At 38.0% G+C, this 20,603-nt stretch overlaps 1 protein-coding gene across 1 annotated transcript in view; it reads left to right on the forward strand.

Moving 5' to 3' along the window:
• erbin (erbb2 interacting protein) overlaps window positions 1–20,186 on the forward strand; it is a 131,603-nt gene extending 111,417 nt beyond the window's left edge. The window contains exons 15-23 of the mRNA XM_073829313.1: window positions 367–484; window positions 658–841; window positions 2,018–3,479; window positions 6,684–6,782; window positions 8,206–8,262; window positions 15,669–15,842; window positions 16,058–16,150; window positions 18,029–18,103; window positions 18,183–20,186. Of these exons, the coding sequence (XP_073685414.1) occupies window positions 367–484; window positions 658–841; window positions 2,018–3,479; window positions 6,684–6,782; window positions 8,206–8,262; window positions 15,669–15,842; window positions 16,058–16,150; window positions 18,029–18,103; window positions 18,183–18,290 (2,370 nt within the window). The 3' untranslated portion in view covers window positions 18,291–20,186. The remainder of the gene's footprint in view (window positions 1–366; window positions 485–657; window positions 842–2,017; window positions 3,480–6,683; window positions 6,783–8,205; window positions 8,263–15,668; window positions 15,843–16,057; window positions 16,151–18,028; window positions 18,104–18,182) is intronic.
• The last annotated feature ends 417 nt before the right edge of the window (window positions 20,187–20,603 follow it).

The raw sequence follows: 20,603 nt of genomic DNA on the forward strand, positions 1-20,603 counted from the left end.
AGAGGAATACAAAGTAATTATTAAAGTCTTCACTTGTACTGTAGCCATTGGATTACAATGATTTGTCACAGTATACTATATGCATTTTTTCAGACATAGGGCTTTAAAATTAGATGCAATAAATTGAATTAGCTGCTGTCGCATTTTATTCTCTTACTGTGAGTGGATGTGAAGTTCCTGTCAGGATACATTTGCTCATATTGTATTATGTGAGATTTAATGATGTCGAGACACGCTGTATCATTAGGGTACATCATTTAAACAAATTAATATGAAAATGAGTTCAGTTTACCACTATAGAGGCAGGAAGTAAATTGGAGTATAAATTAAATTTCAGCTTTTGATGTGATATGGTTGTGTGGTCAGGACTCAGAGGAGCTGTCATCCGAGGAGGAGGAAATGAAGATAGCAGAGATGAGACCTCCACTCATTGAAATTTCCATTAACCAGCCTAAAGTAGTGGCCCTCAGCAAGGACAAAAAAGGTAAAGTGATACTTGCCTTATTCTCTCACTTTGCGTAATAGCAATTAATAATTCTCCCATTAACAGAGTAATTGATTCTCAAATGTTTCTTTAAATAGGGTGTGTAATAGAACTGCAGAAATTGGCACACAAATGCAAATCATGTTTTTTCTTTTTTCTGTCTGGTGTTGTAGATGATGGGAAGGATGCTGACTCTTTGCTGGATGAGACAGTGGCCAACAGTAACCAGAACAACAGCAACTGCTCTTCACCATCACGCATGTCTGATTCAGTGTCCTTGACCACAGACAGCAGTCAGGACAATTCCCTCTGCACCCCAGAGAGAGAGTCAAAGATGCCTCTCGTCCCCAAAAACGGGTATGAACACACAGAATACACCCAGAGTCAAAAATGTAATAATGAATAGCAGTGTTTAAAGGGAACCCTAGTATGGCTTAATATAACGAAAAGGATGTAAAAAATGTAGTAGAAAACCTAGAAATATTTACAATTAGAAAATCCACATCGTTTTATACATAGTTTGGACTATGGGGTAGGTGCCATTATTGTAATGAGGTGAAATGGTTCACTCGCTGAGCTATTGGTGCTTAAACCAGTAGGCTGAAACCCCAAAAGCCCCAGAGATATTGAGTGAAATCTGCGCTAAAAAACTCCTTCAGTGGTTGCGCCGTCATGTTTACATACTGCCAGGATGGCATCTAGCGTTTCTTGTCTCTGCCATTTGTAAGCTCTTTCAGTAGCTGTGGTCTACTAAAAGCCTCAAAGGCATCAGGGCTAAAGTGGAAAGAACAAAGACTCGGGTCTTTAGGAAGTTTAATTTGTCCACAGGCATCTTCCCATTATTTTCTACTCTACTTATCGCTAGGAAAAGCTGTGAAGACATTGCTTCTCTTGTTGCCCTTCAACTGAAAATTACAACCTAAAGCCACACAATGTGGCATTGTATCAGTATTTTATTTGGAGTGGTGTTGCGGTAAAAATAACAACAGGTAGCGCCAGTAGCATATGTGGTATGTGGAGTATGTGGATTTTTTTTTTAAATAACATAAATCTTTTTTCGTTTTTCTACTACATATTCCGGTATAAGAATGTAATTTACATTATATTAAGCCATATGTATCATTGTAGAAAAAGAATCATATGAAAATACTGGCACTAGGGATGTGCCTGAAGCATGAATTTGTATTCAGAAAAGCATGGAAAATGGATAACTCGTTCTATTGAGCCACTAATAGGACATGTTACCCACTTGCTAGCGGTAGCCTGTTATAATCGTACATAAAATCTCACTTACCACATAAACAGAGTAAGGAGAGATGACTGACAGGACAATGGCAAATGATTTGCAGATCCTGAGCACCACTGACAAACATCTAATCTTGTAAAATGTGTGCTTTCCTTTCTGAACATGGTATTCGGATTCAAGCACATCCCTAATTGTCACTTTCATATTTAGAAGGTATCATGTTGTAGACAGAAAGGCAGTTTATGCTGGAGTCCCTCTCTAAATTGATTTTGTTCTCCCAAACTTAGACAAGAGGATGAAAACCTCAATCAGCTAAAGCAGATGACCCCTCTACTCCAGAACTGTAATGGCTCTGAGACATCCCTACAGACCATCCTGAAAAACCAGCAGAGCTATGAAAGCAAGTCAGACCCAATGGCTGACTACAGTCTCTCCATGGAGGAGAGGCTTGCCCTCATTGAAAAGGGCATAAACAATGGTGTGGCAGAGCAGTACAGCAAGTGGGATCAGATAAACATGAACGTGGCCAAATTTCCACCTGACAACATGGTTTCTTATGAGGACATGGGCAGGACCAAAAGTCCCTCAGCCAAGGAGTCCATGTCAAGCAACAACAATGCCATGGTGTCATTTGAGAACCTTGAGAATGGCAATCGGATTCAGAAAACCCACTCTGGGGAGAATTTCAATGGCCGGACAGATCAAGTTCCCTTGAGGTACGAGTCTACAAGAACCGTCTCAACAGGTGTAACAGCCTTGAGTGACATGAGTCTTTCTCGTAGTACAGAGGAACTCTCGCCAGAGAAGAAATGTCCACCGGCCCCGGTGGTGAAATCTCAGAGCATCGCCAACATGGATGGCGGAGGGATGAAGCTTTACTCCATTGAGGGAGAAAGCCCCCCATACGAAGTGGCATGTGCAACCAGAACGTCCGTAAGCGGCGCTCAAGGCCAGAGCATTGTCCGCTCCAAATCCGCCTCCTTGCTCAACGACCAGCCATTGCAGATCTACCCTGGTTCCTCTGCATCATCCTCTGACCTCTTATCTGGCTCCAAACCTCCGATTAGCACCGCCCGCTACCCCACTGGCCCCCCTCCGCAGTACAACATCCAGTATGCCAGTAGCACTGTGCCCAAAGACAACTTGTGGAGCCAACGTACTCCCGTACCTCCCGAGCAGCCCTACCTGCCACCGCAGCACTCCCTTGCCAACACCAACTATTCCAACCGTAACAACGCCCCCCCATATCCCCAGCCCCAACAACGTGGCCCACCCAAGACCCCAGACATGTGGGCCAAGGAAAGGATGCTGCCAACTGTTAGCCAGCGTGGCACTTTGCAGAGACAAGGTAGTGGATCCTCTGGTACCAGCATGTGCATGCCAGACCCACGTCGTATGCCAGGAATGGAAGGAGAGTACATGACCTACCGGGACATTCATGCAGCAGGCCGTGGGCCTCTGCAGATGAGCCAGGCTCTCCACAGACCATTGTCGGCCCGCACGTACAGCATGGACGGACCTAACGCTCCCCGGCCACAAAGTGCCCGGCCCCCACCTCACGAGGTTCCAGAAAGGACCATGTCCGTCAGCGACTTCAACTACCAGCACGGCAGTCCCAGCAAGAGACCCAGCATGAGGGTGAAGTCTGAGCACTCATTGCTGGATGGGCCAGTCAGTGGAGGTGGCAGGGTACCAGCAGACTGGAGAGATCATGTCATGAGACACATCGAAGCCAAGAAGATGGAGAAGGTATGGTCGTTCTTTCGAATAGTGTATGCTAAGACAAGCATAGCTTGAGTTACAGGTTTGTTCAAACCCATAACTCTTGAGTATTAAACTTCATCCTGTACTATCTGCACCAGACTTGAATGATACTTCCAAGTATGCAGCTTGTTGAGGAAATGTTTGTTTGTACTTTTGCAATCGATTGGACTTGCAAATTGCATCAGGTAAAGAGATGGTCAACTCCGGTCCTTGAGGGCCACTGTCCTGTAGAGCAGGGGTGCTAAACCCTGTTCCTAGAGATCTACCTTCCTGCAGATCAGGGTTGGAACTAAACTCTGCCTGGAAGGTAGATCTCCAGGTACAAGGTTGGGCACCCCCGCTGTAGAGCAAGGGTCATAAAACTTGGTCCTGTACGGTCGTAATCCTGCAAAGGTCAGCTCCAACTTGCCTCAACACACCTGCCTGGAAGTTTCTAGCATACCTAGTAAGACCTTGTTTAGCTGGTTCAGGTGTGTTTAATTAGGATTAGAGCTAAACTCTGCAGGACACAGACCTCCGAGTTTGGACACCCCTGGTCTAAGTTACATCTTCCAACTGGACTCCAACAAACCTGCCTGGAAGTTTTTATCACTTCAAAGGACTTGGATTAGCTGGATCAGGTGTGTTTAATTCATGATGGAGCTAAACTCTGCAGGACAGTGGCCTTCAAAGACTGAGTTTTGAGACCCCTGGTCTAGTGGGATGGTATTACTTAGACCAGGGATGTCCAAACCTGTTCCTAGATGCCACTGTCCTGCAGAGTTTAGCTCCAACTTGCCCCAACACACCTACCTGGACGTTTCTAGCATGCCAAATAAGACCTTGATTAGCTGGTTCAGGTGTGTTTGATTAGGGTTGAAGTTAAACCCTGCAAGACACCGGCCTTCCAGGACCGAGTTTGTTGACTCCTGCTGTAGAGTTAAGCTTTATCCCTAATCATATACACCGGAAAAATCCATTGTATGTCTTCAGGGTTGCTTGGAAATGACAGGAAGGTATGTTTGATTTACAATGGAGGTAAACTCTGCAGGACCAAAATTGCCCATTACTGGGTCTAGTGCAGGGGTGTCTAAATTGGGTCCTGGAGGGCCAGGGCCAGTGGGCCAGAGTTTAGCTCCAACTTGCCTCAACACACCTACCTGGATGTTTGTAGCATGCCTAGTAAGACCTTAATTAGATGGTTCAGGTGTGTTTAATTAGAATTAGAGCTAAACTCTGCAGGACACTGGCCATCTAGGACTGAGTTTGGAGATCCCTGGTCTAGTGGGATGATATAATTTAGACCATGGGTGTCCAAACCTGTTCCTAGAGGCTACTGTCCTGCAGAGTGTAGCTCCAAACTTAATTAAACACACCTGATCCAGCTAATCAAGGTTTTTAGAAGTACTAAAACTTCCTGGGAGGTGTGTTGGAGCTTGTTAGAGCTGAAATCTGCAGGACAGTGGCCCTCCAGGAGCATGATTGGAAACCTCTGACTTAGACATTGAGACAAGCACCCCAAGCCAAATCTAGAGTTCAGAATATCAGTGCAGCAGTAGAGTTTAGCTTCAACCTTAATCAAACACATCTGAACCAACTAATCAAGGTGATCAGGATTACTTGTAAATATCAGGCTGGTGAGCTGGTGCAGGGTTGGAACTGAAAACTGCAGGAAGTAGCAGTAGCAGGGTTTAGCTACCCCATTGTGAGTTGAAGATGGGCTAGGTTAATTTGGACCATAGCAGCATGCTAAAAAAAACACTGGTTTCCAATCCTGTTCCTAGAGTGCCACTATCCTGCAGAGTTAATCTCTAACCCCAATTAAACACACCTGAACCAGCTAATCAAGGTGTCATTAGGCATACTAGAAATTTCCAGGCAGGTGTGCTGAGGAAAGTTTGAGCTAAACTCTGCAGGACAGTGGCCTCTAGAAACAGGTTTGGACCCCCCTGGTCTAAGTTATATCATCCCACTAGACCAGAGGACTCCAAACTCAGTCCCGGAGGGCCGTTGTCCTACAGAGTTTAGCTTCAACCTTAATTAAACACACCTGATCCAGCTAATCCAAGTCCTTTGAAGTGATAAAAACTTCCAGGCAGGTGTGCTGAGGCAAGTTAGAGCAGAACTCTGCAGGACAGTTGCCTTCCAGGGCAAGAGTTTGGAGACCCCTAGTGCAGTGGAATGGTGTAACTTAGACCAGGGGTGTCCAAACTCAGAGGGTGAGTGTCCTGCAGAGTTTAGCTCCCCAGTATTGAGTTTAGACACCCCTGCTCTAGGCACAGCCAAAATTGCATACTGTCAGAGTAGGTACTATATTTCATAAGGAACTTCATGAATGATAAAAAAAGATGCACACTTCAGAATCTCAATGGAAGTACTGTTTCATGAAAACTGTGACTTCTATTAGCTATTTTTCATCTAAATATATAGTAGGTAGGCATATTCGGACACAGGGTTAGACCACCTTAGCAAACACATGGCAACACCCTGGCTACTCACAGTACTCACAATCTAGTTTCTGAACTAACGTCTGAAATAACACACTCCACCATTCTCACCGTTAAAGGGATATTTAATGCAAAAATGAAAATTCTGTCATTAATTACTCACCCTCTTATCGTTCCAAACCTGTAAGGCCTATGTTCGTCTTCAGAACACAAATTAAAATATTTTTGTTGAAATCTGAGCTTTATGACCCTGCATATAGACAGCAACACAACTGAAACATTCAAGACCCAGAAAAGTAGTTGGGACACTGAGAAGAAGTTGTTAAATAAAGTCATTATTTTTGTGTTCCTTAAACATAAAAACATCAGGTTGAACCACTGATGTCACATGGACTATTTTAACAATGTCCTTACTACTTTTTTGGGGTAGTAAGGACATTGTAGGGTCAGAAAGCTCTCAGATTTCATCAGAAATATCTTAATTTGTCTTCTGAAGATGAACAAAGTTCTTACAGTTTCGTAACGACATGAGGGTGAGTAATTAATGACAGAATTTTAATTTTGGGGTGAACTATCCATTTGAAACCGCATACATTCGGTATAGTTTACTTTCTCTTTACCCAGTATTTTTCTGCATGTTTGTATGTGAACATTAACACATTAACCTCCTCTAACCCTTGCATGTTTCAAGGTGTACTGCATGCTCACATATGTCATCATTAAATGCATGTGTTTGTGTGCATGTGTCGTGTCATGTGTTCAGAGCGCTCTCTCTCGGTCTTTGGCCACTCTCACTGGCAGTCAGAGCTCTCTGGCCTTTAGTGCTGTAGACGGATGGCACATCGGAGCTCATGGGCCCAGCGTGAGTATCGCCCCACTGAGACCTCACCTCCCCAAACTCCCCAGTGGAGACTCTCTCAGTTCCCAAAGGGTCATCCTCTCTGCTTGCTGTTTGATCTGTTTGTTCGCAGCAAATTGAGATGCATTTGACACTTAACAATATCTGTACAAGCTGAACATGTTGGGTGTTTCCCAACCTATTCAGTTTGTTAGTTGAGCCTCCAAGGGCTGAAAACAAATGGGTCAGATAAGGGAGACATCTGATTTGTAATCCTTAAGTTGTTCTATAAAATAAGATGTTTAGCTGAATGTCCAAGCTGCTCTTTTCCATGCAAAATTCTGCAAAAACTGTCTTTTGAGTTCAACAAATGTGACTCTGGACCACAAAACTTAAGTCTTAAATAGAATGGGTATATTTGTAACATGTAGTATGGGTCAAACCTATCGATTTTTCTTTTATGCCAAAAATCTTTAGGATATTAAGTAAAGATCATGTTCCATGAAGATATTTTGTAAATTTCCTACCATAAATATATCAAAACGTAATCTTTGATTAGTAATATGCATTACTAAGAACTTAATTTGGACAACTTTAAAGATGTTTTTTTTGCACCCTCAGATTCCAGATTTTATTACAAAATTTTGGCCATATATTGTCCTATCCTAACAAACGTCAATGGAAAGCTTATTTATTCAGCTTTCACATGATGTATAAACCTCAACTTAAAAAAAAGACCCTTATGACTGGTTTTGTGGTCCAGGGTCACAAATGTCTCTAAGCAGCAAGCATTGAAGAGAATGGCCCTTATGGAGCTCAAGACCCCCACCCCAAATTCACCTTTTTCTGCATATCCAGTGTCGGCTGGTTTGCACAATTGCTCTTTTTCTTTGGGTTGTCTAAGTAATAGGAGATTAAGAACATTCCTAACCACTAAACCGTATACACTAAAGTCCTGGAAACAAACAGTCTTTCATTCTATCTGTGAGCTTGAAAGCACAATCTGAGCTCAAGAAAATTCAGCTGAAAGGCTCATGAAATCTCTTATGGAAAATTGTATGAAATGTGGATCTATAGACTATATTCGCCTAGTTGGTTAGAGAACCAAAGGTAACCCTTTCTCTTGGTTGAAATGACAAAGAACAGGAACATTGATCTTCACAAGCTTATGAATTTTACTGGGAATTCCACATTTATGGGAAATGGCTGTAGTTGCTAGTCCTAATCACAAGCGACATCAAGCCTGTTTCCAGACTTTCCAGTCTTTACTGGAAAATGTATGTGCTCATAATTTCACATTCAGTTTCACTCCAGATCTAATTCGTATGTAGCTGTATGTTTTAATGCTCTAGTCATCCACTGTAGTTAGACGTGCTCAATATATGACCCATCAAATACAGTACACCTTTTCCCATAGCTTGAGACATTTTGTGCTGTTTCCCTGCAGGATGATGTCTTCAGTCCTCATGGACAACAGGGCTACCATATTGACACTCTAAGAAAAGTAAGTGCTCTACACGATGTATTTGCAAACTTAAAGGGACAGTTCCCCCAAAAAATATAAATTCTGTCATTAACCATCAAAGACAAAGACAGGCACCCGCAGCTAAAAATAACTATTGTTCTTAAAGGTTTATTAACTTTAATGCTTTTAATTGTTTAAGACTCGCTAATCCAATTTGAATGCTTTAAAAAGTCTCATAATGCACACTCTTTTCAGTGATATTACATTTGTCCCATTTGGATATTCAGTGTCTCCGTAGCGAACCAATGCATTTTGTTCCTCTGAGCCAAACAGGAACGATTGTTGATGCTTAGTCCCACCCCCGTGCCCAGATGGGTTCAAACTGTCATCTATTTAACCAGTAAACATAGGTTTTGGTCTTTTGAACCACCAATTAGCATGTTTCTTTGGAAATTTGAACAAATGCAAAGTGAAAGTAAAGCATGTTATGTGTGCATGAAAACAAACACAAAATAACACATTTGCATGACAGCACTCTTTGAAAAAGCACAGAAATACTCACGACAGAGCCCTTTGACATAACAGAAACCAAAAACAAGGATGAAACAGCAGTACATATCTGAAATTTGTTTTCATGTCGCTAGCTCATATTCCAGTAAAATCGGATTTATCCATTTGGTTGTTATATTATGTATCCAATTCTTATATAGCTTGTATAGATTATTTGCACAATTTCTACTATGACTTTACTCTTGAAACGTTTTTTGGACACAGCTATATTGTAGTAAATAGGCCTGTTTTTCACTGAAAATCGCCTGTAATAATATTGTAATTAATGGCTATAATGCTTGGGGAATGTTATATGTAGACATAATTTTATTTGGAAGTGTATCCAGAAGAAATCCAAACTTCAGGAGTTTTTGTTTAAGTACACACTAAAAAACAATTGTTGCTAGCGTTTTTCCTAAAATTCTGGAAATTCATTAGTTTTTAGAGAAAACAAACTGACAATTAAGAATTTAAATGAGCTAGACATAAACTTTAAGTTCTTCTGTTCCTCTAAGTTCTTCTAAGGTCTGTAAAAAAAAAAAAAAAACTAAGAAAAGTACAGGTGCGTCAGGTGTTTAAGGGTTAATTACTCACCCTCATGTTGTTCCAAACCCATAAGACCTTTGTTCATCTTCAGAACACAAATTAATATTTTTTATGAAATCCGAGAGCTTTCTGACCCTGTATAGACGGCAACACAACTGACACGTTCAAGGCCCAAAAATGTAGAAAGGACATCAATAAAATAGTCCATAGTTCAAGGTGCTTAAAGTGCTTGAAGTATTGAATTTGACTTTTTTTTTAAAATTGAAGGACTGGAAAACCCTTGAAAATAGCAATTGTCCAGAAGTGCTTGAAATTAAAAGACAATGTATCTATGAAATAAGTGTTTACATTTTTTTTTTTTTTTTTTTTTTTCAAAAATCACTTATCTTTTAACGCAAAATTCACACAATTTAAAAAAACATAAGACTTTTTTCACTTATTTCAGTTAATGTTATAAAACTAGTGAGCTAAGCCAGTAGTATGACAGTGTCGTGTAAACATGACTGAAGACGTGAAAAGAGGAAAAAAAAGATTGATTCAAACTTGTGACTTCGGTCTTTGATTTTAAGCGATTCACTAGCAAAAACCAGATCAAATTTAGAAGAGCCATTCATTTTCAATCTTCAACATCACTTGTAATGATTATAGAAAGCATCTATAGTGCTGAGTGAAACTGAGCTTTTCAAAACTTCAAATAAATTAAACCATAATTGCATTGCAAAATGATTCACTGTTTCAAAGCGCGCCAATCGTGTATTGCGAATCACTTGTTTTAGATCGAACTTTAAATTGCATAAAGTTCAAAACACAATGATTTGCACAAATCATTTGATTTGAATCATTCAATTTGTGAAATGATTTACGAACTTGATTCGAATCAAATGATTCGAGATGCGTGATTTGAAGTCCCGAAATGATTAACGATCCGGCTCTGCGAGTCCTAATCAGAATTGATGGTTCATGAATCATTATTTAGATTGAGACTTCGGAGCACAAATTCTTTTTTTAAACAGTAAAAAACATCAAACAATTTCAGTTATAAAACAAAGTATATAAAAAAAAAGTATAGACAAATACAAATCCCTTAAAGAAGCACAAAAATTTACAGATAATTTACTCTCCACCTTGTCATTTCAAGATGTTTATGTCTTTCTTTCTTCAGTCGATAAGAAATTCTGTTTATAAAATTGATGTCAATGGTGCCCCCAAGTTTGAACTTCCAAAATGCAGTTTAAACGCAGCTACAAATGTCTCTAAACGATCCCAGCTGATAAAGAAGGGTCTTATCTAGCGAAACAATTGGTCATTTTCAAAAACAAATTGACAATTTCTATACTTTTTAACCTCAAACGCTCATCTTGTCTAAGTCTGCGTGAACTCTGTTTTTTTCCCGGCCAATACAGTTAGGGTATGTTGAAAAACTCCCTTCTAATTTTCTTCCCCAACTTCAAAACTATTATAAATCGCTGCAGAAATACTGACCCAGTGTTTACAATGTGAACACGCCAAGTAGATCAAACGCCCTTTACAAAAAAAAGGTAAAACAGTGATGTAGGATGACTTTGATGTTGAAGAAGAAAACGAGACGGGAGTTTTTCGACATACCCTAACTGTATTGACGGTTTTGAACTGGGGAAAAAAAGCGCGTTTGAGGTTAAAAAGTATATAAATTGTCAATTTGTTTCAAAAATTACAGATTGTGTCGTTAGATAAGACCCTTCTTCCTCGGCTGGGATCGTTTAGAGCCCTTTGAAGCTGCATTTAAACTGCGTTTTGGACGTTTAAACTCGGGGGCACCATAGAAGTCCACTATATGGAGATAATTCCTGAAGAAACATAATTTCTTATCGACTGAAGAAAGAAAGACATGAACATCTTGGATGACAAGGGCGTGAGTAAATTATCTGTTAATTTTTGTTCTGGAAGTGGACTTCTCCTTTAAGAAAATTATGTGTGGTTTTACTATAGTAAAAGTGTAGTATGCTTTGTAATGCTTTAGTAGTAATCCTCAGTGTTGGCTAAAGCTGCTTTTAAAAGTAATGCATTACAATATTGAGTTACTCCCAAAAAAGTAACTAATTACATAGATACTTTTTATGGAAAGTAATGCATTGCGTTACTTTTTAAATCTAAGCAGGGCTTGCTTGTTTATTTTTAATATAAAAAATTCTATTTTTGGCAAATCCAAAAGCCTTTTTACACCAAAAGCCGTCTGTACAGTAGACCACAGAAGAAAAAATGTCAACTCTTCAGCAATTAAAAAAAAAGGAAAGCACATTTTAGATTATCTTGAGTCATTTTTTCTTATTAGTATGGATGAATTGGATCGTCGAAGGTCGGCAGTAAAGATATCGGTTAATAAAATGAGATTAAATGCATAAAGGATATTTGTACTAATTAACATATTTAATGATTATTTTTTTGAGGAATACTGAATCTGTTTTATAGTGAATGAGATGAATTAATGCATGTTCACGTTTATTCTAGAACTAAAGTAACATCTTACTCACAATTTCTCGCAACATGCGGACAGGAGAGCTTTTAATCAATAAATGTAGGGAAAAGTAACTGGTGTTACCTATTTGAAAAACTAACTCAGATGTTTTCTTGTCAATTAAAAAGTAATGCTTTACTAGTTAATTGGAAAAAGTTATATTTTACGTAACTCGCATTACTTGTAATGATTTAACCCCAGCACAAGGCATGTGCTTCACTTTATTTTGTTTTATTAGTATATTTTTATTTATCTGTTCATCTTTTTTTTTTAGAATTTGAAAGGTAAGACAATGTTTGATAAGTAAGATCTCGGATTAAACTCCTTGAAAATAAAAAAGCAGTGTTTGAAAAGTCCTTGAAAGTCCTGGAATTTCATTTGACAGTATCTTTACGAACCCTGCAACAGTGGTTCAACCTTAATTTCTTAAAAAGAAAACTAAAATCACGACTTTAGCTGACTATGTCCTTGCTGCCTTGAATGTGGTAGTTGTATTGCTGTCTATGCAAGGTCAGAAAGCTCAGATTTAATCAGAAATATCTTAATTTGTGTTCTGAAGATAAACAAAGAAGGTCTTAAGGGTTTGGAACGACATGAGAATGACCTAAAAATGAAAATGATCCCATTAATTCATCCTTAGAATTGTATTAGTGTTACTTGGTTTAACATTCATTTTTTTTAAGCGTGTTGCTATATGTACACATAGTGCATGCATTATTAACACATCCTATACAACCTTGTCTGTGGTATAATGTGTTTAATGTGCTAATGAACCGGATTGAGATACTGACCCAGTGGGGAAGCCTGACTCTAGCAATGATTAATTAGCTCTAATTAACAAGCACTGCTTTTAAAGAAGACTCAGACGTGTTCTAATGATAGCTGAGCTCTCTAGCACATTAAAACCAGCGGTGGATGTGCTCAACAGTGACTGCAATAAACACATGAAACACATGACAAAATTACTATTTAAAATTTGTACTTTTGTATTTACATTTTATATTTTCTTGCATATATGTGACCATGGACTACAAAACCAGTCATAAGGTTAAATTGTACAAAACTGTATACATGTATACATCATATGAAAGCTCAATAAATAAGCTTTCTATTGATGTATGGTTTGTTAGGATAGGACAATATTTGGCCGAGATACATCTATTTGAAAATCTAGAATCTGAGGGTGCAAAAAATCAAAATACTGAGAAAATCACCTTTAAAGTTCTCCAAATTAATTTCTTAACAATGCATATTACTAATCAAAAATTACATTTTGATATATTTATAGTAGGAATTTCACAAAAAACTTCATGGAACATGATCTTTACTTAATTTCCTAATGATTTTTGGCATAAAAGAAAAATCAATAATTTTGACCCATACTATGTATTTTTGGCTATTGCTACAAATATACCCCAGCGACTTAAGACTGGTTTTGTGGTCCAGGGTCACATATTAGAAAATTACTGACTACTATTAAAACTTGGTTTGTGACTTTTGGACCTTGTGAAAAAGTGTCCTTGAAAACACACACAATTTGTTTCAATGTTCTCCTAGTCTCTCAGGAAATAAACCATTCAAGTGAGATGGATTAATTAGAAATAAAGCTCTAATTAGAATTAAAGGTCTAAACCCATGATGCTTGAACAGTCAACAAGGATTTCTTATTTCTCTGACCAGATTCATGGTTCATTGAATTGTTTAGTGGGAACTTTCTGCCCCCTGGTGTCTGGAAAATGCATCACGTCGTAGCAGGAGACATATGTCACCCTGGACCACAAAATATGGGTCAAAATTATTACTGATTTTTCTTTAATGCTGTAAATATAAAAAAAACTTTATTTTTGAATGGTAATATGCATTCCTAAGAACTTCATTTGGACAACTTTAAAGGTGATTATCTCAATATTTAGATTTTTTTTTTTTTGCACCCTCAGATTCCTGATTTTCAAATTGTTTTATCTCAGCCAAATATTGTCCTTTCTTAACAAACCGTAAATCAATGGAAAGCTTATTTATTCAACTTTCAGATAATCCTTATGACTGGTTTTGTGGTCCAGGGTCACACATAGTGACATTTAGACAAATGCTTAGAAAGGACATCATTGAGTAGTGTCTGTAACTCAATTTCACTTATTAAAAAATGCCACAAAAGTTAAACCCACATATAGCTAAGTGCATTTTCACAGATTTCTATCTGCAGTCAATGAAATTTCATGACTCCACATCACTGAAATCGTATAAATCTACAACTGCTGTATCTCTGGAAGTAGCCTTGGTTTAGTCAGCAGACCTGTGCCAAAACCTGGGGGTTAAAACTAATAAATGCTGGATTGTTTAAGCTTTGAGGAGACAAGATTGTCATTGGTTGACACCGGAGTTATGAAACATCATCAGATGTGTGGTGATTTAATTAATAGTAGGGATGCACCGAAATGAAAATTCTTGGCTGAAGCCAAACTAAATTACACATTGGGCCTTTCTTTTGTTTTTTCCCCCATGTATTTTGCCAAATTTTTTCACCATTGCATAAATGAAATAGCTAATATTTGCTTTTTACAGTTTTGTCTTGCTTTTCAAAGAAAAAAAATCAATTACAAAACAACAATTTCAAAACATTTGTGACCCTGGACCACAAAACCAGTCTTAAGTCGCTGGGGTGTATTTGTAGCAATAGCCAAAAATACATAGTATGGGTCAAAATTATTGATTTTTCTTTTATTTCAAAAATCATTAGGAAATTAAGTAAAGATCATGTTCCATGAAGATATTTTTTTTGTAAAATTCCTACTGTAAACCTATCCAAATGTAATTTTTGATTAGTAATATGCATTGTTAAGAACTTAATTTGGACAACTTTAAAGGTGATTTTCTCAATATTTTGATTTTTTTGCACCCTCAGATTCCAGATGTATCTCGGCCAAATATTGTCCTATCCTAACAAACCATATATTAACAGAAAGCTTATTTATTGAGCTTTCATATGATGTATACATCTCAGTTTTGTAAAATTTAACCTTATGACTGGTTTTGTGGTCCAGGGTCACATTTATTTAACACTGAACATTTGTAACATTCTAGTAGACATTATAGCCTACCAACAAAGCACAATTTAACTTCAAATTAATAAATTAGTAAAATAATATTCTTTAGCCATTTTTAAGACCCCCTTCTTAAATCAGGCACTGTTTAATGTACAAATAAATGCAGCCTTGCTGAGCAAAGGAAAATGTTATAATAAATGTATTAATAGAGCTGTTGTGGTGATTATCATTATTTTTTTTATTTTTTTTTTTACAGAACAACGTTAAAAATACAATACTAACATTTATGAATGTTGACTTTTATTTTGGCGGAAACCCTACTTTTTGCTGGCAGCAGCAGATTTATGAATGATTTTCATCACGCAGATATGAACCCTGGCTAAGGAGCTCACGCAGCGTGACAACATAAAGTTCTGTAGTTTATTTACTAATGGGTTTAAGGCCATTTTGTGATTTCAGTCATCATACAGTAACCAGCAACAACCAGCCCTTTCTCTTCTCGTGGAAGACATGCGATGCGATACTAAACAGTCTCTTGCTGTCGGTGCTTGTAATGATTTTTTTCATCTTTCTCTGACAGTTTGAAATGCTTCCACACTGTTGACATGTTTGCTGCATTAGTGCGCGCCTCTATCACGTCATTGTTCGGTGTAATTTATTCAGCCTTTTTCCCTTATTCGGCTGAACACCGAAAGAGCTTTTTTTGCTATTTTCGGCCAAATAATCTCGGTTGACGAACATTCGGTGCATCCCTAATGTATAGAAATACTAAGTGCATGTCTTGATGGTTTTGGTGTGCGTTTGTCCCTCAGGTGCCTTTGATGAACGGCCAGATGTGTCCTCCTGTGAGATCTCCCATAAGCTGCGGTCAGCCCCCGATGGCACGTCACCCCTCACGAGAGCAGCTCATCGACTATCTGATGCTCAAAGTGTCCCAGCAGCCCCCGGGCCCTCCGCGGGTCCCACACGAGACCCTGCAGCAGGAGGTGACCATTGCTTTAATACACATTTGCTTTTATTCCAAATAAATGACTGTTTAAAGACTTAAGATCTGTCATATAAAAAGCCTCTGAAAATACATTGTTCCTCTAACGTCAGCTCATTTAAATGAATGTTAGCTGAGCTAGATAAATACTTAGGCATCACTGTAGCCACTTGATGGTGATTGATGTGTAACTCAAGCGTTGTGGGTTGTCCTCAGCTCCATGTGAAGATTGAGAAGAATCCTGAGCTGGGTTTCAGTATATCAGGAGGAGTTGGGGGTCGTGGGAATCCCTTCCGCCCAGACGACAATGTAAGTATTTCTCTTTTTCACTTTCTTCTTTCTTAAATGTGTTAAATAGGTTTGCAAATCTATTTCTTGAGCTTTATTTGTCTAGAACATTAGGTTAATATTATTGATTAAAATATTAATGAAAAAATGTATATATCCTATATATTATATGTGACCCTGGACCACAAAACCAGTCTTAAGTCGCTGGGGTATATTTGTAGCAATAGCCAAAAATACATTGCATGGGTCAAAATTATTTTATGATCTTAAAATTATTTTAAGATCATGTTCCATGAAGATTTTTTGTAAAATTCCTACTATAAATATATCAAAATGTAATTTTTGATTAGTAATATGCATTGATAAGAGCTTAATTTGGACAACTTTAAAGGTGATTTTCTCAGTATTTTGATTTATTTGCACCCTCAGATTCCAGATTTTCAAATAGATGTATCTCGGCCAAATATTGTCCTATCCTAACAAACCATACATCAATAGAAAGCTTATTTAGTGAGCTTCCATATGATGCATACATCTCAGTTTTGTAAAATTTTACCTTATGACTGGTTTTGTGGTCCAGGGTCACATATTATGTATTACTGTTCAATAGCTTGGGGTCAGTATGATTTCTTTTTAAGAAATTAATACTTTTATTCAGCAAGGAAGAATTCAATTGGTCAAAAGTGACAGTAAAGACATTTATAATGTAAAAATATATGCTATTTTTTTTCCACTCATCAAAGGACTACTATTTTCAACGATGATAATTAGAAATGTTTTTACACTAGAATGATTTCTGAAGGATCATGTGACAATAAAGACTGTAATGATGCTGAAAATTCAGCTTTACATCACACTTGTACAGTTGAAGACAAAAGTTTACATACACCTTGCAGAATTAGCAAAATGTTAATTATTTTACCAAAATAAGAGGATCATACAAAATAGTAATTATTTTGGTACTGACCTGAATAAGATATTTCACATAAAAGATTTCTTCAGAAAAATCCTTCAGGTCCCACAAATTCTGTTTTTTTTTTTTCAGCACTTTTGTGTATTTGAACCCTTTCCAACTTTCCGACTGTATGATTTTGAGATCCATCTTGTCACACTGAGGACAACTGAGGGACTCATATGCAACTATTATAGTAGATTCAAACACTCACTGATGCTCCAGAAGGAAAAACAATGCATTAAGAGCTGGGGCTGAACACTTTTGAAAAGAATGAAGATGTGTACATTTTTCTTATTTTGCCTAAATATCATATTTTTTCATTAAGTACTGCCCTTCAGAAGCTACAGAAGATATTTACATGTTCCCCAGAAGACAAAATAAGTTAAACTTACCCTGATCTTTAAATTCCAAAAGTTTAATGCATAATTGTCCCCTTCTGGAGCATCTGTGAGCGTTTGAACCTTTTGTATTAGTTGCATATGAGTCCCTCAGTTGTCCTCAGTGTGCAAAGATGGATCTCAAAATCATACAGTCATTGTTGGAAAGGGTTCAAATACACAAAAATGCTGAAAAAGCTAAAAATTTGTGGGACCTGAAGGATTTTTCTAAACTGTTATGAAGTCAGATATCACTAAACAAAAAAAAAACAGCTGTGGATCATTCAGGTAACAACACAGTATAAAGAATCAAGTGTATGTAAGCTTTAATAAATTCAGCTATTATTTTTTCTTGTGGACTAAATGTAAACATCCTTTATGTGAAATATCTTCTTCAGGTCAGTACTAAATAAAAAACAACATGCGTTTTATATGATCCCTCTTATTTTGGTAAAACAATTAACATTTTGTAGATTCTGCAAGGTGTATGTTAACATTTTTTGACGTACAAGACCTTTGTTTAGCTGCAATGAATAATCAAATTCTTAAACCTTAAATGATCAACAGGGCATCTTCGTGACGAGGGTTCAATCAGAGGGACCTGCTTCAAAACTCCTTCAACCTGGAGACAAGATCATCCAGGTAATTCTCTTAGCATCCACATTTTTGTCTTTTCCACACTTTAATAATCCACTAACAGTCACCAAAACCCTCTTTCCAGGCAAACGGATACAGCTTCGTCAACATCGATCACGGCCACGCAGTATCCCTCCTGAAGACGTTCCCCAACACCGTCGACCTGATCATCGTTCGTGAGATGGCCGCATAACAGACGAAAATGAACGAGCGCTGTCTCATTTTTGTACCGAGAAGAGCCAGTGCTATATATAGTCAATCTGAACTGATATTAACGGGACGATGCTTGGCCGTCGGTGAAGAGGGGCGAAACCACTGAAAATCCAGTGGACGACAGAAGCATGCGCCTTCACTGTGGGATAGTCTGTTGGCGCATTTTTGTAAAAAATAGTTTTTGTTTTCCTTTTTTTAAGACTTAGAGCTCATGTGGGACATTAGCTGTAGCGGAGTGTTCCAGGACAGGGCTCTCTGTCACAACTCACTCGTTGCTTTTTTTATTATTTTAACGACTTTTAAACCACTTTTATGACCTGTGTGAGATTTTTCTGAGCTAGAAGACAATGCTACGTGCTAACTGTGGTAATGAATGTAGAACTGGGATGAGCTACACCGAACTGGATGTGAAATCGATTGGCCTGGTGGTCACCGTTTATCCCTCAGATTTGGAGAAAAACTTCTTTTAGTCTTCGCAACTTGATCAGATTGATTTCTGCAACTTTCCTCCAGCGAATCTCTTCAGCCCACCAGTAAGGATGCGCCGAATGCTCCCTGTATGTAAGCTTGGACAGGAATGAGATGAACTTCTATGGGGATTTCGAAAGCGAACAGTCTCAGAAACAGAAAGTGGTTCTTAACCAAAGCATATTGGGACACTGGCGGCATGACACTGCTTTTCTTTCCATCTTTTCCATCCGATTTCAACGCCACCGAACTAATCCGAAGCACTCGCTTGTGAATTGTCTTTTTTTCATTCGTTTTGAAGTTCGTCGAAACGGTTTTCTATTCTGTGAAGAAGATTGTAGACGTGATATTTTATTCTCTTACGAAAGCATTCTAACGTGTGACTAGTGGTGCAGTCATGGACATTCGTTTGCGGTTTGAGGGCTGAGAAACGACAAGTCAAGTGCCATAGACCCTGAACTGTCCGAAATGGGTTCGACCCAGAGCAATACTCATTCAGATCCACTCCGCATATTCAGTGGCCTTACTGGGGCTGACATATGACACAGTGGGCGAAAGAGCAATAGAAAGTCCTTTATTCCATTCGCAGGATGCAGTCAGTTGCGTTTTTTTTTTAATAAGGAACGAAACCCATTTAGCGTTTCTCGATTGAAAAACATTTTATATTGTAAATCTTTTAAAGACTAAAACGTAGGAAAATAACATTTCAGATTGTTTTGTAAAAAAAACTTCGTAAATGTGCGAATGAATGTCCCTTCGCGTCACGTCACATTAGCGATTGCACTGCTGTTTCCAAACACCCCTACGAAGATTATCTTACCATTGTTTGAGAATACATTGATTTCTTCTTTAATAGCAAAGAGATTCGGAAATCTACGAAGCTTCGTAAAACGTTTGTATTTGATGAAATAGTCGCGTCGAATTGCCATGAAAGATTTTTTTTGATGATTTTTGCCATGTCTGCGTGTCCGTATGAGGGGAACGACCTACTGTCGATTGTAGTACTGTGTGTATTTTTGCATGAAAATCCTCCTTTTGATCGTTCTTCGCTGTTTTCTTCGACAGACTGGAGCGCTAAATGAATTGAAGTAATCGAATTAACACTGATAAAGTGAACAAATCCACAATTAAATGTGAGCATTCATCAATTTTACGACAAAAAGAATTGATTTGAAGTTGATTCGTACTATTCGCAGATTTTAATTTACATTGGTGTGCATTCAAAGTGTGATAAAATAAGTCTTGAATCCGCATTGCTTACGAATTGGATTGAAAAAAGATATTAATCCTCAGTTTTTCATTTAAAATACAAATTTAGCTGAGCAAACAACGCCTTCCAACTTTGCTGTGAACGATGTTTTTGTAAACACTGTTACTTCCATTTTGTCACGATCAGTCTAGCGTAGAATCCTTGGTGAAACTGGTGTTTTTTTTTTTTATATATCATCCCACCTTTTATTTATTTAGTATGCTTTACTTTGGAGATTACTAATCAAAAATGTAAATACTTTTTTTAAAGGTTTATGATTTGTTCATGGCATTAGGGATTACGTTTTTAAAACCAGCAATAATTTGCATCACAGACGCAGCCCTTTTAATGTATAGCTATGTCAAAGGTTTCTCCGCAAGCAGCTACTATTACGATGATTGGTATGCATTTATTCGACATTCCAGATTTTGTAAATAAATTCCATGGTGTCCTGTGGAAAGAATAAATCAACTAATGCTCTTTCAATGTGTATGTTTGTTTTTGTTTTGTTTTTTGAATGCAGTGAAAGTCAATGGGGTCTTGTGATGATTTGGACCCCATTGACTTTCATTCAAT

The sequence above is a fragment of the Garra rufa genome, chromosome 23 (assembly GCF_049309525.1).
Source record: "Garra rufa chromosome 23, GarRuf1.0, whole genome shotgun sequence".
NCBI lineage: Eukaryota > Metazoa > Chordata > Actinopteri > Cypriniformes > Cyprinidae > Garra > Garra rufa.